General features: G+C 44.9%; 1 protein-coding gene across 4 annotated transcripts in view; it reads right to left on the bottom strand.

Annotated features, from left to right (window-relative positions):
• Positions 1 to 23,460, bottom strand: part of VMP1 (vacuole membrane protein 1) — a 60,303-nt gene that overhangs the window by 17,109 nt on the left and 19,734 nt on the right. For all 4 annotated transcript variants that reach the window (XM_027691058.1, XM_027691059.1, XM_027691060.1 and 1 more), the window contains 3 exons: positions 18,663 to 18,830; positions 14,201 to 14,332; positions 1,514 to 1,594 (listed from right to left, as the gene is read on the bottom strand). In XM_027691058.1, the coding sequence (XP_027546859.1) occupies positions 1,514 to 1,594; positions 14,201 to 14,332; positions 18,663 to 18,830 (381 nt within the window). The remainder of the gene's footprint in view (positions 1 to 1,513; positions 1,595 to 14,200; positions 14,333 to 18,662; positions 18,831 to 23,460) is intronic.

The following is a 23,460-nucleotide window of genomic DNA, read 5'->3' on the forward strand; positions in this document are numbered from 1 at the left end:
TCACAGGGATGTGCCCCAATTCACAGGGATGTGCCCCAGGTCCCAGGGATGTGTCCTGGGTCACAGGGATGTCCCCTGGGTCCCAGGGATGTGCCCCAGGTCCCAGGGATGTTTCCCAGGTCCCAGGGATGTTTCCCAGGTCACAGGGATGTCCCCCAGATCCCAGGGATGTTTCCCAGGTCACAGGGATGTGCCCCAGGTCACAGGGATGTCCCCCAGATCCCAGGGATGTGCCCCAGGTCACAGTGAGTCAGAGGAGGGAAGGAGCAGCCTGAGGGCTGGGAAGATTTCGGAACAGTTTGTAACCTCCAGCCAGTTCCAAAGCTCAGGGAGCAGCAGCTCCGTGCAGCAACTACCAGATGAATCCTGTCCAGCTCACATTTGAGTAACACTTGGTGTTGTCATCTCCACAGTTTAGGAAACTGGGAGATGCTGGGCAACTGTGGAATGAACACCTCACCCTAATGCTGTGCTTATCCCACAGGAATGGGACCATGGGGGGCCTGCACTGCCTCCCCTGTAATCACATCCCACGGTTTCTGTGGGATGAACAAGGCACGCCATTCCTACCAGTTTGCATCAAGCATATCCAGAGAGACATTGTGACCTCAAATTCCATATTTTTTTACTGTGAAAGAACAGCATTATCCTACTCAAAACACTAAACCCCCCTCGCTGGGGATGCTCCCATCACTTCCTGCTCAGAGGGAAAATAAACCCCCAGCAGTTTGTAGCTCCAGAGCCAGGACTGACTTTTCCCTCCTCGTTCTGCCCTCTCTGGTTCCCAGCGACCCAAGGAGCAGGTTTAGGATCACAGTGGATGGACACCCCAGTCAGGGTTCATCCAGGTGGTTTTCCACTCTTCAATCCATGTGTACCTCTGGATTTGAGGATGCCAAGCACTGTCAGCTCGTACATAAAACACCTAAAGAAATCCTAACAGGGTTCCAGCAGATTCCCAGGGCAGGGATTCAAGACAGGCCTCAGCCTCCAAGGCAGGGAGAATTCCTGGCCTGAAACAGGGACACACCTCTGGAATTTTAGGAATGTCTTGTAAGTTTTCCTCACTTTGACAAACCTTTGGCATCTTTAGTGACCTGATACCTGTTTGTTTTTCCAGGTTTCCCCACTCCAGGCTGAACTGGAGAATTAATTGATTAATCTTTGGAAAATGATAAAGCTCCATTGCTGCACCTTTTGGGTTTGATGGATTAACGAGGAAACAAAACTATCCCAAAATCATCACCTTCCAAGGAGAACCAGTGTCAAAGCCCAACAGTGCAGCTGAAGGAAGGGATAATAAATTAGCTGTGCTAATTTATAATTTATAATTTATTCCCTGTGTTTGGTTCCGATCCAGGACTGGGGTTTCTCCATGTTGTTGTACCTGCCAATCCCACAACGATCCCACTTCCCTGAGCACCACAGAGGGCACAGAAAGAGCAAAAATTAATTCCATGGTCAAACATTCCACCTGTGCCCAGAAATCCCCCCGTTCCCAGCACAAACTCACCGAGGCACAGGCCAAGATCCCAAAGAATCCAACCTTCTGCACCAGGTTCTGCACGGCCAGTTTAGCCCGGGAAGCAAAGTCCTGCAGGGAGGAAAACAAAGGATTCCTGAGGCAAATCCCCAATGAACAAATCCCAAATGTGTGTGGTTCCCCTGCCCTCCTTGCTTTGGGATTTTCCCACTAGGAATTGGGAGGAATTTTAAACCAAAAAGGCCAGGCTGAAGCCCTGGGCTTGGAGGGGAGAGAGGGATATTCCCAGTGCTCAGGGTGGGACTCTGACCACCCACATCCACTGGGTTTTGTTTTCCCAATCCCTGCCGGTGGCACTGAGCTCCCTGTGCTTTGGAAACAGGTTTTCCAGCATTTATTTCCCCCTATCTTTGCAATGCCAGTGCCTCATTCCTTAAGCAAGCAGAGGGAATGAATTCCTTCAGTGTTAAAAAGGCACTTTCTCAAACCCAATAATCCCATTATTTCCTCAGATCTGTTCTCTCAAGCCCAGGATCTTCAGCAAAACACCCAATTCCAGGTACTGGCTACAACAGACTTGTAAAATTCCTTAAAATCCCTGAAGTTGGAGCTGAGATACTTTCAAAGCAGTGAAGGTGCAGCCCCTGTGACACACTCAGAACGTGCTTTTATTTTGGGATCAGAACTTTCTCCTGACTCTCAACGTTTGCCAAATGCTCAGGAACAACAACAGAAAACCAAACAAAAATAAATCTAAATTTTATTATAAAATTATTATAAAATTTTAAAAAGCAAAAATATTCTCACGAGCAGTTTATTTGAATGTGAGAAGTGAAAATTTACAAGAGGAGAAAAATCATTTTGAGGCAAAACTGTCCCCAAAGTGAAAAGCAGGGTCAGGAATTCCCTGCTCAGCTTTGGCCACGGCAGGTACAGAAAGCTGGGAATCTTTGGGAATAGCAAACATGAAAAAATAATTATGAATTCTTGTTTAAAATCCCACAAAGAAGCAATAAAAAGCTGATTTTCCAGGAGCAATGCAATAACCACAGATTGACATTATGCAGGAAACTCTCAGAGAAATTACACAAGGAAATTACTCGAATCAATAATTAATGACATTCTAAACTCCACATTTTACCACTGAATTGCAGAATTTAGAATGTCATTAATTATTGACTAAAGCAACGACAGGACAATGCAGAAAATTTAAATTTATGCAATTTTAACTTTGTCACAGTTCTGCTGAAACTTTCAATCCTACACAGCAATGTAAGAAAACTACAATTATTTGACAATGTCCTGGCATATTATTTAAATTCTGAGCCATAGAATTGACATAATTCTTTATGGCAGATTAAAAACAAGAATAAATCTGTGCTAAAGCCATTTGCTTCTTTTTACACCCCCTTTTCAAGTATTAGTTTTTTTCCATTACTGGGCTTTAAAATAGTCAAATTCAAATAAAAAAACCCAATTAATTGAAGTCAGAATAATTCTATTTGTTATTCTTAATGTTTGGGAAAATAAACCAAATCAAAGCAAATCCTTCAACTGAAAGAAAAAAAAAAGCCAAATAAATGAGATTTCCTAATTATTACAGTGGGATATTTTAATTTTAAGGAAAATATAAATACTCTCTGGAATATTCTGTGAGAGAGAATTTGCTCCCTTCGAGCAGGAGTTACACCTTGGGGTCTGAATGTCTGATTATAAATAAACAAACCCCAAAGCAGGTGATTTATCATTATCTTACACTGGGTTTCTAATACACTGTTGTATTAATTGCCACAAAATTGGAAATAAACTCTCTAGCAAACGACCTATAACCTAATACTTTATTTTAAATAAAATATATTATTATAATTATACATAAATCGACTTTATTAACTCAGGGAAAGCCCAGTGCAACAGTTTTAATCAAATTGCTTAAAAAGAAACAGCTTCTCCTCACCCACCTTTCTTGATTGCTGCAAAATTCAAACTAATTTTTTCCCTCCAGCTAAATAATAATAATAATAATAATAATAATCATCATCATCATCATCATCATCATCACAACTATTATTATTATTATTATTACTACTACTATTTTTATAAAACCAATTATGAAAGTGTTATAAAAAAGAGTTTATCTCAAAAAAACAAAACCAAACCAATGTTTGGGCAATTTTTCTCACCTTATTAATTTATAACTTTATTTTTTCAAGTTCTTACTCAGATGGTTTCTCCTTCGAGTTTTCGTTTTACATTGTCTCCATGGAAAGCACATTTTTAAATTCTAAAAATTTCACTCCAGAACTTCTGATTTGTTTTCTTTTTTTTCCAACTTTTTAAAATAAGCATTTTTTCAAATTTTGGAAGTCTTTTTCAAAACTTTTTTAGTTTTTTTCAAAATTTTTTCAGTTTTTCTCAAAACTTTTTCACTTTTTCAAGCTTTCAAACTTTCCTGTTATTTTTTCAAACTTTCTAAATAAGTCCAAAGACAAATTAAGGATTTTTTTCCCCCTATTTCCTCTAATTTAATCACAAAAATAATCAGAAATATGGACACTGCATTTTTACAACACAATCACAGGCAGGAATAATTTCCAGGGTAATAAACCCACCAGGTTTGCAACAATTTATGAAGCAAATTCACAACTATTTCCGTTTGGTCCCTTCCTTAAATCTTGTTTTCTGATCTTTGTGACATCTGCAATAATAAAACCCCTTCAAAGTTTCATTTCTCCGACAACACAACCCCCAGTTTCACAACTTTTACCTATTTCACAATGACATTTTTTCTCTTCCAAAGCCTGCACAGGGAACAATCTTTTCTCTCTTATTTTTTTTTTTAATCGTTTGAAATCAAACAGCTTTCAGCACTTATAAAAATAAATTATATAAATATATATATATGAAAAAAAGACAAAAGTTCAGCTACTTACAGGCACCACATTTCCCCCCCAAATTAAAGGATCTAGAGTGGCCTCTCAGCTAAATGTGATTCATTCTTTATAACATTTTAGTTCGCCGTGTTCCCTTCAGAAATGGTTTGGTTTGGGGGGGTCTGGGAATACATTTCCTGTGAGCTCTGCAGCTCAGGCAGAGGGAGGTGAAGTGATTAAACATGACTTCACTGGGTTAATCATCACATCCCCACAACTGGGGGGGACAGAAGAGGCACAAAAGGTCGGGGGTGAAGGGCTGATTCACCGGGCTCGGCGCGGGGAGGGTGGGTTGGGATCTGCTCAGTTTGATCAGTTCATTGATCCCAACAAAAGCAAAAAAAACAAAAACAACCCTCCCACACCTTCGAAACGAAGGGGACAGAGAAGAGAAATGACATGTTTTGCTGCAAAATGGGATTTACCACAAGGTTCCTCCTCCAAAGGGGCCTTGTGGAGCAGCTTTGGGCAAACAGGGACCTTCTGTCCCTGGAAAAATTTCCTTCTTGACAGTGAATCTTAACTACACTTAACAATCTTAACTGCAAGGCTTCATCCCACCCCTCTGTTTTCTTTGGTTTCCATTTATAATTTAATCTCTGTCTCTTCTTTCTCCCTCGGTGAAGTTGCACAAGCTCCTCTGCCTTCGAGTGGGGAACAAACTCCTCACTGGATTCAGACAAATCTCGAGGCAAAAATGGACAAGCTCAAGGCAAAAAAATGATTTTAATCAGTCAATTTTCCCCCTTTTTTCCTCTGTAACCCTGGGTTATGATCAAGAAGCAGAACAGCCACTATTTGTTGTTCACAATGAAATTGTGAAGCCTCTTTTTTCCTCCTCTCCAAGAGCAGAGGTGGTCGATGGAGCTGCAGGGAGTGAGTTGATGGGATCAAGGAGATCTGAACAATCCCTACAGGAACAACCTTAACACTTCCTCAGAGATCTCTGCTCAAAAGCCTGCCCAGATTATGCCATGGAACAGTTTATTCTCCAACCTGGAGCTGCAATCAGATTTTAGGAGCATCAGGAAAGCCACGACCCCCCATCACAAACCAGCTCAATCCCTGAAAGGCACGACCCAAACTTCCAGTGATTTGAGGCCTGGAAAAACTTCTCTCCAATTCCTTTTTTTTCTGCTGTAAATACCTAAAGCACTTTCCAGATGAAGGGAAGGAATATTTGAGACTTAATTACATCCCAAGTCCATCGTGTACATGTTCCCTACTTGTAAGATCACCCAGGGCCTTAACGTGGGATGGGGGGAAGTCAGTGATGCATCCATGGAACTGCTCCAGCAGGATATTCATCACCTGGCAGATGGTGCCCTGAACATGTTAAAAATAAATTTCTGGAGGGCCTGGAAGGGATTACAAAGGATTTGTTACTCAGAGAGAAAACAAAAGCATGGAGGAACATGGAGAAAATAACAAGACAAAGAGAGATCTGAAGGGAAGGTGCTGCACCTCGATGGTTCCCCACAACCCAGGAGGGCACTGGAGCTGCTGCAGAGGTGGATGTTCATCCCAGGGCAGACCCCCCACTCCAAATGTGTGACTGGAATGTGATGAAGTGGACATTCCTTTAAGGTCTCAGTATAATTTATATTACTGTTATAACGTTTTTCTTACCAGAAAAAGTTAAACCATCCAAATAATAATCTCAAGAGGAGAACACTTTTTCCCCCCAAAGATTGAAGCCCATATTTGAAGGCACCACCTCAGATTATCAAAATTATAGATTCCTTAACATTTAAAGAGCTGCCTACACAGACAGTGCCCCTCTTTATGTAAACATCTGAGTTATGTTAAAAATGAGCTGCTCAGTATTTTGTTTCTTCTGGCTTTCTGTCCCAACACAATGGAATCAAACACAACTTATGGGAGAATGACCATTTGTGGTCAGGCAGTGGATTCCAGGATTTCAGAGGACTGGGAAGAATTATTAACTCGTTGGAATAATGGATTAACTGCAGAGGAGCAGCTCCACAGAAGGCAGGGAGCTCCCTGTGGGATGGGAGGGCCCAGCACACAGCCCTGCAAGGACGGGGGATCAGCAGGGATTTAAGGAGCAACACACCAACCTGGAGAGAAGGTGAGGAGAACAGGGATCAAATCCAGCAAACAGTTCATCCCTCAGTGACCATTTCACACAGGACACCAAAGGTGACAGATCTCCTGAGGAAGTTCCAAGCAGGAATATTCTGATTGTGGCTCATGATCTCCCACCATCAGCTCCAATGATTCCTGGCACCTGAACGTGTATGGGAAGGGCTCTGGATCCCTATTCCAGCTTTCTCCAAAGTAATTCCAGCTTAGTGCAAAGAAGGGGCAAACTAAAAGAGGGCATTTCCACCCTGATGCCTGGAGAGCAGAGGGTGAGAGGGGTAAGGTTTAAACCTGCTTCTCACTCAGGAATCTGGGAAAGAAAGGTCCTGTCTGGGAAATTGGGCTGTCAAAGGAGAAAGCTGGAGGAGGTTTTCAAGGATTGCTGGAAGCAGCCAAGGGAAGGTGGAAGAACTAAGCAAGAACTGAAATTAGATAAAAGAAAAGTATTTACACACAACAGGCACAGAACAGACATTCCAGATGCTAAGCTTGGGAAGGAAATAAGCTACACTCCACAAAAAGCCTGGGGTTTTCTGGGACATTAAATTCTGGAAAATCAATTGGTCATCTTTGGGACATCTGAGTTTGGAAACTCAGACCTATGAGTAACTACAATTAGTCCTTGTGTCAGAAAAACTGAAGGTTTTCCATAGAAAACACAGTTCAACTCACTGTCCTGAGATTTTAAAAGGGGTGGTAGAAATAACAGACCTGAGGAGCCACAGGGCCCTGGGAGGAGCTGAATCCTCTGCCAGTCCTGTGGGAGCAGAGCACAACAAAGTGTCCATCCCAACAGCAGGCTTTGCTTTCCCTGCTCATTTAATTTTAGCCTGTCTTGGAGCAAAGGTGTGAAAATTCCAAGAAATGGATCCACTCTGTGGTAAGTTATGGTTCCTCTCCATGAATTCAATCAGCTCTAGATCAATCTATCAGGAACTTCCAGGTACTGATTTCATTAACCATTTGTACCAGGGTAAGAACCATTTCATTTCCCTCTTCTTGTGGGAAGAACCGGCAAATGCTTCTTCAGAACAACCTCCATCTCAGGAGCTGCAGGCTCAAGGTTTTAGACTGTCACAGCTCAACACCCCGCTCAGCTTTGGAAGGGAAACCCCCAAATTAACACACGTTACAGAGCTCAGTGGGTCTGTAACTCAAATTTAAGCCAGCACTTCCCACAGCCAGAACTGAAGCTCTCAGCCTTCTCCAGAAAAAAGCCCTTCTGCTTCATACTGTAAGAATAAAGAAATTCTGCAAAGAATAAGACACAATTAAAGGAAATGGCCTGAAGGAAGAGGAAGGAGCTTGTCCTTTCAGTCTTATCAGATGTGTCCTGCAGGGCAGAGGCCCCTGGAACCACATCCCCTGCCACCTCTGCTCCTCACACCAGGGCTGTGCAGCCACAACAGAAAGGTGTCCACTTGGACACTTGGCAGTTTTGCACAAAAACATGAAGGAAAATGATGCCTTTCCTTGCTAGAGCACTACTTTCTCTTCACACCTCGCAGGAGACCTGGCAGTGAGCAGGGACAGATGGCCCAGGGAGGTCCTGAGGGCTCCCAGACCTGGCCTGACAACCCCTGAGGAACCTGAGCCATGGACAAACGCTCTGAGCAAAAGGCTGGGGCTGGAAACTGCCCCAGGGCCCGCTCAAGATGAGTTTTCCTGTCATTCCATGACAAGATCCCACAGCCACCTACGGGGAGAGGAGTGGAGAGGAAGAGCCTCTGACCCCTCTGATTCCCACAAGCAGCTCCTGAGCTCTGCAGCCTCTGCTCCCAGTTAGAGCTGGGCTGGCACTGCCTCCCAAACCCCCCCGAGCTGCTCCTTGATCCCAAAGCCACAACTCTGCCAATCTACTCACAGCAATTCCATTAAAATCCAATTAAAACCAATCAGGTCCTATTTTCAGGCAGTTTCAGATCCAGGTGTTGTAAGGAAGGGCTCCCAATTGCTGGAGTGAAGGAAGTTATTGCTTTGCTTCAGCCACCACCACCAAGAAAGGAAGGGATTTTTGCTAATCAAATGATTGACTTTTGATAACCAATTGACTTTTTCAATCCCTGACAAATCTGAGGAGGGCCACCAGTGCTGAAAAAAACCCCACAGCTTCTCCACAAGGAACTTAGAAATAAGTTAAGGATTAAAACCCACACGCCAAAAAAATCACTTGTAGAACAGAAGTGAGGAACTTCTTCCCCAGCTGACAAAGCCTCCAGCACACACGAGTCTTCCCTGAGAGCCCCATGGGCAATTCTGAGCAAAGCTCTCCCTCAGAGGTTCCCAGACAGCTCCAAGTGCTCTGCATACCAGACTCTTGTACAACACAGATATTTAAACAGTGTCTGGAGCGGGGAGGGTGAAAAAAAGCAGCCATTTTCTTGGTTATGACACTCTTAAGTAATTTCTATCAGTTATTGAAGGCTCTCACTGGAAAAAATACTCTGAAGCAGCTTTTCTGACCCAGCTTTTGGTCATTTATTGGTCTTTCTCGGAATATTGGGGAGTGAAATATCAATTATTTAGGACCACATTCTCCCCTTAGGAGCTTGTGTTGGGCATTCCCAACACACACAGAGCAGAGCATGCAAATCCAACTACCTGCTTCTCCATAGCTTCTGTGCAGCTTCCAAAATTTCCAGCACCCCCGGGGACATTATTTCTCATCTGTGCTGTTAAGTGAGACATTTGTCACTGAAAAAAATTCTTCTGACCTAATACTGAGTGAAAATGCTGCAGAGTAATTTGGATTTCTTCCCTGCCTTGATGATTTCTGATTTCTGCCCTTACACGCTGAGCACCAGAATTAACAAGGGGCTGCGTGAGTGAGTCTGAGGGAACAGACGTTGCCACAAAGAGGCATTTGGAGCAGAATGGCAGCAAGTCACCTCCAGCTCACCAGCAGAAATTAGTAATGCAACACCCACTGCTGGGTTTGCTTTATCTGAGCAGGTGTGCAAATGAACAGAACAATGCAGAGCCTCCCCTGCTCCTGCCAGTGCCCAGAGAGCTCCAGCCAGGAGCTGCCTCACACAGGGGTTACTCACAGATTGTCTCTCCCCCCCTGCCTCGATTAACTCTTTGCTACCTCTTTTCTCAGGAAGTTCTCTAGATGAAGTTCTCTTATTTAAAGCTTTCATTGACTCATTTCAAGACTTATTTCGACTCAGTAATTCTGTTACTCAGACTGTTCCCCTGTTACACTGCCCGTGAAAAACCCACCACACCTTATTAGTTCACTGTCACTCTGCCACCTCACTCCCAAGCACTCATAGAGGGTTTTTACAGTGAAGCTTCAATGTTGGATTCGTTTTGAATTTCTATTTAATTGCAGATTAAAGAGGGAAGATTAACTAATTAACAAATCCAGGCATCAAACAGGACTGGAGTGTGTGAGGACCAGTCTCCTGGTGACCACCCACCCATTAATTGTGCAGCACAATTACTGAAGAGGGGAAGCTGATGAGGAAAGGGGGGAATTTGATGTTCAGTTTAAACAAGTTAGTTCTGGGAAAGCAAAAAAAAAAAAAAAGAAGTCGAGGTTTCCCAGTCACTGAATGTGACCCCTCCACTTCCATTTTTGTGATAAGTGCTTCATAAAAACCTGCCTGTGGTCTGCTTTAACTTCTTTTTTTTCTTGCACCAAATACCCTTAAATGTTGATTAAACCAGCCAGCAGCCAGAGAATCCCTTTCAAGCAGGAATTTATCAGAGAGTAGCTGTTAATTAAATGAATCGGGGGAGAGATCCGTTGTTAATTTGGCCACCTTTTACACTGCTAATTAAATAAGATTTCACTTATTAGTCGAATCTAATCATTCCACGGGAGTGAAGTCACAGTGTCGTGTCAGAACACAGCCAGGGCTGGGTGTGGCAGGACTTTGTTCTGCCTCTGCAAAGAGAAACCCCACGTGAAGAGGTGGAAAAGCGATCCAGGATCCAGCCGAGGGCTCTCAGGAGCGCTGGAAAGATGGGATTAACATGTGTCCAAGTGTCACTATCACAAAAGTTCATCAGTTTAACTCCTTGCAGGGCAGGAAGTCGTTCTCTGGAGCTCCTGACGCAACCAAAGCAGTTGCAGCTCAGTTTAATACAAAACCCTCTCGAGTCCACGTTGACAAATTCTTTAACAAGCCCTGTGGTTACAGGGAAGCTGGTTTCAGTCTGAGTCACTCCTGTTCAAACAGTTTACTGGAAATGGAGGGGAGGGGGAATTTTCAGAGAAGTCATGTGATGGCCAGACAAACCACAACCAGCAAAGGTTCAGTGGAGGCAAAAACAGGTCCCAGCAACAACTGACACCCAGAGTGCAGATGGCACCCAGTCATTTCCAAACCAGCCCTGCTGCAGCCCCGGCATCTCCATGGATTTAACCCCTTTCCAAGCCTCTGTTCTTCCAGAGGCAGGACAGGGCTTGGAAAGTAAACAAACAGCAGTGGCTGATAGTAACACAGGCAACTAGAAAATATTTTTACGTGGAAATTTGGCTGCCCCGAGGCTGCACAGGAGCAAAGCCCGGTGTGTAAATCATTAGTCCTTAAAAATGTGCCACTTAATGAAGCCAAACACTTACAGTCATTAAGGGTTAGATATGCACGGAGATATCAGTACTTTCCCCACTCAGCAAGGAGCACCAAGATACAGCAAGGCCCAGCACTGTCACCAGGCTCTAAAAAGCTTCATTTTCACCAGGAACCTCCCTCAGCTTCAAGTGTTTCAGTGTGACAGAGAAACGATGGGAAAACTCAACAGTCAGCAAGTGTTCAGCTGGCAAGAGAGTCCCTGCACACGTGTGTGGAGACACGAGCTGCACAAAGGATGTGTGCCCTGTCATTACCAATGTGCTGCCCCAGCACTGAGCAGGATTCACTTCCCCTAATTGAGAGGTTGCTGCGCTGGAGATACTCCCTGTGGCTAAAAGGGGAGCTCTGATAAAACACTCCCTGGCTCTGGAATTCCACTGGAAGAGAGTTAAGGGCGACAGAGATACTGTTTTAAACGCTGGTGATTTTTAAATGCTGCCCTGAGTGCTCACAAACCAGAGGGAGCTGCTCAGTGCTGGGCTCTCACTGTGTGTGAGGGGAAAGGGCCCAGAGTGCAACACCACCCTCCTTCTCCATGAGGCAGGAGAAGCTCCAACACTCCCTTTTATGTAACTGGAACTCACTGGTGAGCACACACAGGGACATGGGGAAAGGAGAAGTGAGTGTTCCTTTAAAATGAGGGGCTTTTTCTGAAGGGTGCTAATGGGAAGTACAAGACAGACACACACATCACCTGCAGGCCAAGGAGCTCTCTCAAAACCCAGCTAAAGGTCACTCAGATCTGAGATTCAGGACAGAAAATCCATCAATAGACTCCTTAAACTAACTAGCATTTTACTCTGTAACTCTGACTGGAGCACTGAACCTTTCTGCTGTTTAATCCTTTTTTGGTTGTTTTTTTTGTTGTTTTGTTTTTTTTTTTAAGTGCCCAGCCAGCAGCACATTCCCCCTCACAGATCCTTCAGGCTGGATGTTACAGGCATGATCCATTCTCACCAGAGAAGATCCTCATCTGTTTCTCCAAACTACCATTGTTTTTGAGAAACAGCAGCCCAGGCTCTCTGAACAACACACACACACACACAGAGGGAATCACGTCAAACCATTTGGCTCTGCCTCGTGGGCAAAGAGCAGCTCAGCTATTCTTCAAAATCCAACACCCATTCCCAGGCCTTTCCAAAAGCCTGGACAGAACCAGACCTTTATGCTGAAAGAAGGCTCCTGTCATTTGCCATCAAGCATTTGGAGCATCCCCCAGGGCACAGGACACTTGTCACATCCTCCCCCGTGTTTTCCTAAGCCCTGGGAAGAGTGGGAGAAGCTCGATGGAGGTAATAAAAATGGGTAATGAGCAATTTAAAAATAGGCATCACCACTGCTGGTGGATGCAAATGACAGGAGAAGCAGTGATAAGCTGTGCTGGAGAGGGGGATTTGCAGAGGTCAGAGGAAAGGCAGGCCTGTCTCCCACAGACATCCAGCGAAAACACCAGCGAAGCCAAAAGCAAAAAAAAAGGAAGTCACATTAGCAAATGGAAAAAACTGAACTGTCAGTTTTATGAGCACAATGCAATTTAATCAGATTGTCAAAGCCTCATGCTAAAAGAGTTTATAGAAACCAAACCACAACTGGAGTTTAAAAGATTGGGGGTTTTTTTGTTGTTTTTTTTTTTCCTGGCCATCCATCCACAAAACAACACGTTTCAATCCAAACCCGACTGCCAAGAAAAAAATAAAATCAAAAGTAGTGGTAAATAACAGCATCGTTTTTCTTCATTAATTCCACAAGGCCACTTGTTTACTCTGGGCAGTCAGTACAGCTATAGTTTGGCCTGGCCTGACAAAATGCTCTCTAGCAAAAAATCTTCTGCCCAAGAATCTCACTGTGCGTTCTGGAAACCAGCTCTGGCTGCTCCCACCACTGCACACACACAGAATTTTTGCTGGGAGAGTTTCAGGAAACACAGACACTCCAGTCATGGGCTCCACTGGTTTCATTGTTGGGGTGTTTTTTTTTTTACCACAACTCGATTTTTATGCAGTTGGGGGTTTTATACACTCAGGGGTTACTTCGCAGAGCAAAGATTGATGAGAGAGTAAAGAACAAAGCAGATGCTTTTTTCCCCCCTGCTGCATCTTTAAAAAAAAAATAGAAGAATTTACTATTTGTAATAGCAGAAAAACCCTCTGGAACTTTCTAGGAGGGGGAGGCTCTCAGGAAACACAGGGTTTACTGTTAGAATTACTAGATTGCATTTAGTATTTCCAGACAAACCACTTTCATGGAAAAGCTTCATCCATCTTTTGAAGGAGGAAAAAAAATAAATATATATTTATCTCTTCCCCTGGCAGAAGAGTTCAGAGACATCAGTGCATATTAAATAGCATCTGCTGGTTTCTAACAGCAGTCTCATGACTTATTTCAACTCAGTGGCAGACAAAACAGGATAAGAAGGAAAAATACAGAGGAAAAATTCAGTGGCAAGGAGTATGAGGAAAAAATGTTTAATTTCTTCTAAAACAGCATCAGTAACTTGTGACCAGGATGCAAACTCCTGACCTGAAGGAAAAACTAGCCACAATAATGCTGGAGTGATGGAGAGCATTGGTTGCAAACTGTGCTGAAACACTGAGAGTGTTTAACCCACCCAGGAAACGAAGGACAGAGCGACAACAAGGGACTGGGAGCAGTTTGGGGGCATTTTCACACCAGGAGAAAAATTCCCCAGTCAAATGTCACCTGGAAGGGATGAGCTGGGACTGAAAACCATCCCCTGGCCCAGGGAGGCTCTAAATGCAGCCCAACAGCCCCGACTGGGGCCGAGCAGCTCCTCTGCCCCCAGTTCCTCAGCCCACTCTCTCCCCACCTTCCCTGTGCTGCTCCTGGAAGTCTCAATAATTGCAGCACTCGTAGCAAATATTTGGCTGCACTGTTGCTTCTGCTCCAACAAGCCCCATCCTTGTCCTGCCATCACCACAGGTATCTCTCCCCAGTGCAGGATCTTTTCCCACCCCTGGGAAGTCCCTCGTGAGCTCACACCGAGTGATTTTCGGCCCGTTCTCGTTTAATTGGAAGGGGTTATTTACTCCATCTAGTTGCCCCGTGTTTTATTAATTATTGTTTTGCACTGTTCTTACTTGTGCAGTCTCTGCATGTTCCAGCATCTCCTCGAATTCCTGGTACTCCTCATCATCGGGTTCAGCACCAGAGAGCCGGGCTGCCCTCGCCATGAAGTAGGGGGGCAGCTCTCCAATGGCTGTGCCAGCACCCTGGGAAAAGAGGAATTCTCATTTATTTTCTCAAACAGAAAACATGTGACATGCACAGTCCTGTGAACATTTCAAATCACTACAACTGTCGGGACCAGCTGTTTGGAGAGGTTTGCTTTCATCCACCAGGAAAACTTCCCATGATTTCAAACATAACGCTGCTCCTCCGAATCCCCCTTTTCCTTGTTTAGCTCCTCTCGGGGCAGATCCCACATCCCTGACTCAGCAGGGCCCTGCAGTCTCACCCCACCACATGATCCCAGACACATTCTGCGGCATGTGACAGCCCTTGATCCCGAGTGGCCTCCAAAATAATCTGGGAGCTCCTCCCCAGTGCTGTCATGGAGTTTACTCGTCCAGTCATGAGACTCGGTGCAAGTGTTTATTAGAAAACAGGCTCGAGTTTTACTACAGCTGTGAGCAAGGAAAAAAGGTTAAGCAGAGCTTGATCTCGGGTTTTCCCTCTCCTTCAGACTTTGGAATGAGTGCAGCCAAGAGAAGCCCAGATGAAAGGATGGCTGCTTTTCACCACAGGAAAATTAGATTTGTTTTCTCAGGACATCAAATGACTCATTTCGATCCTGTGGGTAAAACGCAACTTTAGCTTAACCGAGGGGAAAAAAAAAAAGCAAAGGGAGACAGCTAAGGCTGAACATATGGATAAACAGAGGCTAAGGAAACAGGAACTTGGAATTAAGTGGGGATGGTTTAAATTTAGGCCAGGTAAGAGCCAATAGTTGGGCACTGGCTGGGGGTGTGCCAAGGCTCAGCTCCTCACAGATGGGTTTTCTCCCCGATAACAAACGCTTTTCTCTCCAGTGACAAATGCTTTTTTTCTGCTCCTTCTGAAGCTTTTCAGCTTCCTTTGTTCCTGCCCTGTGTGCAGCTGCAAGCAAGAATTCCAGCTGCTGTGCTGATTCCAAATCAACAGGTTGTGGTTGTAAAGAGAGCTGCCCGAGCTGTTAAAGCCTCAGTTGAAGCTCACCGAGTGCGCAGCCTCGCGCGTTTGTGCCCTTGTTTTTTCCACAGCAGAAAAAAAATTTAAACGGGTGCAACAAGCTGAACTTCATTAATCTGCATATTTCTGGCACGAGGGGAAGATAAGGCTGAAAACAGTAGCAACAACACTTCAGAAAAATTAACTTGAGGTTATGTTCTCAGGGTGATGCAAGAACAAAAAGTCACATTGCTCCTCCAGGCTCTGCCAATTTGCTTTGGCTTCGTTCTGTGAACTGAGGAAGAGGTTTGCATGTGTGTGTACTGGACATGAACTTGCTTTAAATTGGCTAAATCACATGCTCATTATTACAAAACATTTCAGAAGTGCAGCAAAAAAATCATATGATTTCATGTCTGCTGGAGACAGGTTCCTTCAGTGCCCCCCTCCCCCAAAAAAAGCAGCAATTAAGGGATCCAAAGTATTTAACTGCTTTTGGTAACATTGGCTATTTTCACCATTTAACTCTGAATGCCAGTTTTACAGGGAGATTCCTTGGACTAACAACAAACTGGAAAGGCAAATGCTAATCAAAATTCTTTCACACAAATACGTTCAGAAAAGGAAACTGGGAAATGACTCCACTAGAAAGAGTCTTTTAAACAGATTTGATCCTGCTCAGGACACAGGCTGCCTGTTCTGCTAATCCTGAGCAATTAAACACTTTTATTCTTTCCCCTTATTTCTTGTTAAAAAAAAAAAAAGGCAAAACCCAAAAAGGCTGCAACACATTAAAAATATAGGGCACTATTGAATTCCTTGTCCCTGTGGGATGGGAGGCTGTGAAAACTGGCATTCACCTCTGAGACTGTTCCTGAGAGTCCTTCTGCAGCCAGGGCTGGTGGAGCCAACTCAGAGTGATTGCAAAAAGCATCATTTTCATTTCACCTCATAATTCCTGGGCTGCAGAGACATCTGATCCCTGCAACACCCATTATCAGCACAAATGGCCATCGCTGACGTGCAGGGGACGGACCAGCAAGGATTTTAACCTCTGGCAAACCCTGAGCCTGGTTGAAGTTGGCAGCAGCCACTGCTGGTTTTGTGCTCTGAGTCAAACCCCTCGTGCAGATAAATCCCCACGTTTCAGCCTCGCAGGATCCTCTGCCTGGGCAGCCTTAGTTTGTTTTATTTTATTTTAGTCCCCACTGGGACCGACCTGCTTTCAGCATCTCACAGCAGGACTGTATTGCTGCCACCCTCCTGTCTCCCTCCAAACACAAAGATTGGCCAGATTCCACTCTGGAGCCTTTCAACAAAACTTCACAAGTCTACAGGAAACAGGCTGATCTCTACACACCCCATAATCCCTCAGCTTGTGCATTTATCCAGTATTTATCCCAACTTCAGATCTCATTAGAAGCTGTTGGCTCCATTGAAAAGAAAAGAGATTTTTGGAGCTCACTCAATCTCGCCCAGATTAGGAATTAAATTTAATATTCCAGAATCCTGTTTAAAAGTAAAAAGTTAGTTAAATGCAATTTTTTATTTTTTTCCCCCCTTAAAAAAATCAGCCTTTTCACTCTGTGGAATCTCCATGATTTTTCCTGTGTGAGTGGACGTTTAGTTTAAAAGTGACAGAATCAAAAACTAAGTTTCTCCAGCAGCTTCCATAAGAAGCGAACTGGAATTAGGACAAAAGAAACACGCTGGAAGAGGCAGCAGCAGTTGCCAACTTGATTTGGCTTACAGGAAATTAGTGAGCAATGTTTATGTACTCATGAAACATTCCAAGAAAGCATAACAGCGCTCGAGACACCGGGGGTAGACAGAGGATGCTCCCAAGGGAAAAGCCAGTGGAGACAAGAGTTCAGTGAGAAGGTAACTCACAGGGAATTCCAAGGCGAGAAGACAAAAGAAAAGGGGGGAGAAAAGAGTGAAAAAGTGGGATACAAACATTCCAGGCCTGTCCTATTCCCTTGTCTTTCCCTCCTCTGATCCAGCTCAGCCAGGAAGGCACTGGTTGTTCTCCCCGGGGGCTGCTCCGGCCCCGAGATTCCAGTGCCTGCAGCTCCATTAACTCATTTCTGAACGACTTCATTCTCCTCATAGCTCAGTTTTTACATGCTGGGGATTAAGCAATAAGATGTTTACCCTGAGCTGCATTTTTTATTTTGCAACCCTAGAAACGTAATTGCAAATGCCATTTTTATTACTCTGGTTCTCCGTTAAACAAACTGCAGCACGGGGAGGGGGGGGAGAAAATAAAAAGAAATCTTCTATTTAGAGGCTTATAAGTATTTGTATGTTTAGTTTCTTATCAAGGCAATTCTGTGCTCTTGTTAGAAGTGAAATTTAAGGTGTATTTTGCTTCTTGAGAGGGCTTTGAGTCCACTTTCTCTGTTACTATTTTGACTTTAATCTGTAAATTCAAACAAGCCAACTGGAATTTTTGTAACTAACACAGCTGCTGAGAATTTAAAAAAGTTGTCATGACCAGTTGTCTTATATATTAAAGAATACAAGGGCAGACAGCAGATACTTTGTATTTTTAGAATTTCCTCCTCTCTGCACTTGAATTGGACAACCAAGAATTTAAGAATTAAATCATCGGCTGGAGCAGGAAGTCAGTAGCAAAATAAAGTTAATTTGGCATGTAGTTCCCAGCAGATGCATCTGTGTAAACTGCAATTCAAAAATAATCCGTGTGTAATGAAAAAAACATCTTATCTGACCAAAATCCTCCAAAAATTAAACTCCTGCAAGAAGCTGCAGAGAAAAATAAAAGAGAAAAATGGAAAGGAAGTTCCAGGGACAGCGTTTCCTAAGGCCCTGATTCACTCCAAGCTAACCTGCCTTTCCTGTTTTAAGTGCAAAGTTTGCCATGTGGAAAAAGGCAGAGAAACAGAAATAAAATATGTAAAAATGTGCAGCGTAACACTTTTTCCTTTAATCTATTGCTGCAAGCCAGAAAAACCATTTCAGCTGTGATTTTAGGGCCTGAATCCTTCCTGTGAGCAACTGCAGCTTCACTGCACTCAGATAATTGGAGTTATTCCTCGTTTAGGTGCAGGCAGGGAGAGCTGTCAGAACATCTGGGAGGCAGATCCCCTGTCAGAGACTCACCTTTATACCACCAGTGTTCAAGCACACGGGTTTTCTGCTGGCATTCAGCAGATAAAAGACATCCCAGCAGTATCTTACCCCTTCTCCTTGAAGGACATTAAAACCATCAGGGCTGGAAGGTTCACCAGGCAACTCTTCTCCCAGCACACCTCACCTCAGGCAGCATAAGCTGCTGTCATTTTGGTAATTTAGGATGTTCTGTGCATTTCTGGACACAGGATTCAGTGCAAAAATGAAACTGGTGAAGTTTTCCACCCCCAGCCTTACCCACATGCAGGCCTCCAGCCTGACTTTGGAGATGATGGCCCACAGGGAGATGGATCCCTGGGGGGTTCCCTCCTCGGGGCAGATGATTTGATCCGGGTAAGGAGGCTCAGGGAAGTTCACTGAGTTACACTCATAAGCAGCCAGAGTGACTGATGCTATGTGTGGACCCTGGAAAAGAAGAGATAAATCAATGGTACTTTATGTTATTTAGGATAAAAGTTAAAATTAACCTCTCCCGCATTTGTCCCTGATGCTAAAATACCTCTAAGGCTTCAACTCAGTGCTTCACTTTTTGGATATTGATAATGTTATATGTGTAAAGTGTTGGGATTTGATTTTTAGATCTGAAATATTTTATATTTATTTATATGTCTGAAGTGCAAAGTTGAGCTGCTTTAAAAAAAAAAAAAAAGCTTCTTTTGATCCACTAAAACACTGAGGAGCCTTCCAGCTTCTGCCACGCCACTGGGTGAGGCTGCCAAGGAGAAATAAGAACAAGAGGTTCCCAGGTTTGTCATAAATGTACTTTACAATTTTTGGGAAGTTTCAACTCCCTTTTTGCATCTGTCCTTGATGACTCAAATAGAGAGATGTGATTTGTTGAGGTCTGACAAACCTGGGAACCTCTTTCTCCACCCAGTGCTGAAACCCAGGGAATTTAATCCCATTCCCTGCTTGCCCCCCCCCCCCTTAGCCTGGCAGTTCCTGTGGGACAAATAAGCCATCCCCCTTCAATGACTGGTTTCACCTGCAGAAATGTGCAATAAACCCCTCCTGAACAGCACATTTGCACAGAGGAAACCTCCCCTGTTTGAGTTGTAAATGCCCATTCCCTCCCTCCCTGGAGAGGCAGGGTGAGGGGGCTGCCAAGGCAGTGAGAGCCAGGGTGGGAATCAAGAAGTGTGACTTTCAGTTCCACAAAATCTGGGAGACACCCCACAACACAGCGTGACTCCAGCCAGCTGGGAGGGGACTCCGAGTTTCAGTTTTAGAATTGTAAAAAAAGACAAATTTAATCACAATTATAGCAAGGCCCCCGCTCCTTGTAAGGTTTTGGTGGTGCCATTACCAGCGTTTCATCCCAAAGTGCTCTCAGGGAGGGTGAAGCAGATCCCAAAATCTCAGAAGAGTAACACAAAAATGCCCAACTGGAGCTGCTGCACGAGCTGCTTGCCCTGAGCAGCTCCTCCCATCATCCTGGAAATGGCTTAATGCCCCCAAACCCCTCCTGTGGAGAACTCTCCCAGTCTCAACAAATGTCTGCAAGAAGGAAAAAATTTCACAAGAAGCAGCCAATGGAAAAAAAAAGGCATTTCCCCAAACAGCTGTAAATGGCCAAGGAGCCACCTGAAGCCTCCGCCAACGGGCCATAATTCAACCGGTGCAATGTAAACAGTCCTATAATGGAAAAAAGTTGGAGTTATGGAACCCACAGAAGCCACATTTTGACTGGAATGAGAAACAAAGCCCCAACGGTTCACTGGGAGCGATGGAGTGTGGGGTGTTGGACCCCGAGCCGAAGGGAAGCAGAACAATCCGTGCCCTCCCCTCCATCCTGGGGGTCACACGGACACCATCCCGCAGCTCGGAGCAACATCCCAACATCTGCTTCTGTTCCAGCTCAGCTCCCAGGGAGCAGGAGACTTCCCCAAAGCCCTGGTGACCAGGCACCTCCAAACAATGGCGGGCTGGGCAGGCGCAGGGCAGGCGGAAGAGCGAGGGAGGGTCCGGGGTGTTCCAGAACGGAGGTGCCACTTTGCTTGAGGTGTAACAACAGTGCTGGTTTAACTCTGAGGGGAACAGGGAACCAACCTCCAATGGTGCCACCTCTGGAAAACCCCTGACAATATCCTCTCCTGTTTTCTCTGTACTCCTCCCTGTGCCAGAGGGATTAATTCCCATACAGTTCTTTAATCCTCCTCACAAATGACGCCTCCTCCGCCCTCTCCTCCGTGCAGGGCTGCAAGGTTTTGCCTCTCTACAACAGCTCAGTTTGTTTGAACACTTTGGGAAATCCTCTAAGATGTTCCCTTTCGGGCTCTCCCTGTAGCTCTGCCTTTGAAAAGGGCATTTGCAGAACTCCCTCAAACCAAACTCCCTCAAACCCCAGCAGGGCAGAGAACAAACACTAAGCCCGGGTGATTTCACTGACGAGCTCCTCAAACCAGGAAGAGTCCCTGAAATCCAAGGCATGTAAAGTCCTGAATGCCAACTGCCTTTCCCTCACCCTCTCCCAATGACTTTTTTTGATTTTAAATTGCACTAACAAGGGCTAACAGGGAAGAGATTGAGAAACATTCGCTGACTCGGGTGAGAAACATTCGCTCGCCACTGCTGACGACCAGAAGGAGCCTGTGGTCAGGCTGGAATGTGATGTGTTAGAAATATCTGTACAATTTACAAATCAAACCAGACAAGATCTGGTCGTGGAGATGAACTCAACATAAATCTGTTTTTTAGCAAGAGCAGTTCAGGGGAGTTTGGAGATCCCTCACGGCACAACCCTGGGAGAAGGTAACCTCGAACTCTTGAACTCACGGGCCTTCAAAGGAGTCTCCTTCCAGTGATTGAAGGCACCCAAGTCAGAATGACACAGCTAATCCTCAGAAATACGTTGCTTTAAATGCCCTTTTATGAAATTTCTAGAAGGTATAATCTTTTCATCTATAAATTACGCCTGGAAATTCATCCGCAGAAGGAGAAGGAGAAGGCACAGCCACATGTAAAAAAAATCAGGAGCTGAAATCCTTCAAAACATGCTGATCTCTGTAATTCTTACAACAGAAAGTCTTTACCATAAGGAAAAGTGGCTGAATATCCAATTAAAAATGAATCATATTTTCACATTATTAATCATTCTGTGCACCCAGACTGGGAAGTCAATTAAAGCTCTAAACAAGCCCCGTATCAAGTGTTGGTTTCTCACATGCCCCTTCACAGCCTGCACAAGAACAACTACATCTAATTTTAACCTTTTATTTTGGAGGAAGACGTAATTTTAGACTGGCTTTAATTTAGCAACATTTCTCAAAGAAAAGTGATACGTCTGCCAGCAAGAAAAATATGACACTGAACTCCTTGCTGAACTTAATGCACTAAAAATCTGTTTTCCTCTGCTTTTCACACTGGGTTCAAGACTCAGCCCTTCCACAAGGGGGGAACATGTCATGCTATATTTGATTAAGATATATTGGAAAAACAAAAGCTTGCTTCTCATGGGAAACATCCTGCTGGTGCTGCCCCAGGCCACGACTCATCCCATTCTTATCCATGAAGTCATTACACCTCTCCACAGAGTCACAGCTCGGCCCAGCCTCGGGTTTATCTCCGACGGCAGCGCACGACTGCCCACAAAGAAATCTGCTGGGTGATTAAGAGGGAAGAGCTTGGTCTGGAGGTGGCTGGTAAATATGTCCATCCAGTCTGTCTGGCTGTGGCGGGAGATTAAAATGTCTCATGATTTTCTCTCATGTCTGGTATGTGGGGCTGGCTGGAGACGGGGCTCGGGGCGAAGGATCCCATACCTGCAGCATCCTCGAGTGCCACAGACCCCACCAAGTGCTCAGGGCTGGTTGGACCAGGCCAACACAACCCTTTCAAGCCGTGGATTAATTTTACCACCACGTGGCTGTTGGTTTCTATTCCCCCTTCAGCCAGGCCTTGCCCCACAGCGCAGAGCTGGTGGAAATTCCAACCCGGCAGCCACAAGCTCTGAAAATGAGTGGACAAGAAGCAGGGGGAGCAGGCACGTGGTGCCACTGTCTGCTCACCAGGGCCACGGTGCTGCTCTGGGGAGAACATGAAAAGCAGATGCTTTGTAAGGCTGTGCCCACGCTGCTTTCTGTAGGAGCAGAGAGACCTGTGCAGGGGAAGGCACCTCTGGAAGAATTTAAGTTTATCCTCCGGCACTGACAGCAAACAAAACTAATCTGTCAGTATTCTCTCCTTGCCCTTCCCCAGCCACCCAGCTTATTATTTCTGAGGAATAATCACAACATCCATTCAAACTGACACCGCCAGTGATGACTGGCTTTAATGTCTCCAATTAGAGGTCGCTTTGCATGATTATCGTTATGTCCAACCTGCTCAAGGAAGTAGTGACACAAAAAAAAGGATAAAGTTCAGGCTGTGCATTAAAAAAAAAAAAAAAAAAAAAAAAGAAAAGCAGAAACTCCAAGGCAGCAAATGAGGAGAAAGCACAACGTGCCCTCCTGGCAGAGATCTGAGACACAGAACCGGCAGGAGGAAGTGGGGAGCAGATAAGGAAAACACGGCGTCAGCACCTCAAAGGTAAAGTCCATCAACCTTCAGGAGGAAGAAAAGGCTGCAACCACCCTCCTATTAACTCCTCCACCATCCTCCTGCCTCCTCGGCCTGTGCAAGTTCAGGTCACTACAGCTGGCTCAGCACAGCTTAAATATTACTGTGACATCAATATTTTGTGGCCGTCTGAGAAGTCCAGGGCAGCTCTACCTGTGCAGACAGAGACACCTCACATGAGCTGTGTTTTGCCACAGTTCCAGCTTTAGATAAGCCCTGCAGACTCTGCCCTACGCCCTGGAAGCCGTTTATGGACCTCCCAGTCACCCCAGTTGGGCTCTGAGTCACAAGCTCTGGCAGTTCTCAGAGGGGCACTGGGGGAGGCTTTTGCTTCCAGCTGCTCCACAGTCCCTGAGCCGAGCCCACGCCTGGGATTGGGAGAGCACAACTGGCCATATCTGCTTGGCTTGTGCCCACAGAACCTAAACCACCCTCAGCTTCAGCTCCTCTTAAGGTTCAGGGCTCAGCTCATCTCCCA

This window comes from Neopelma chrysocephalum, unplaced genomic scaffold (assembly GCF_003984885.1).
Source record: "Neopelma chrysocephalum unplaced genomic scaffold, ASM398488v2 Primary Assembly neopelma1_82, whole genome shotgun sequence".
Taxonomy (NCBI): Eukaryota; Metazoa; Chordata; class Aves; order Passeriformes; family Pipridae; genus Neopelma; species Neopelma chrysocephalum.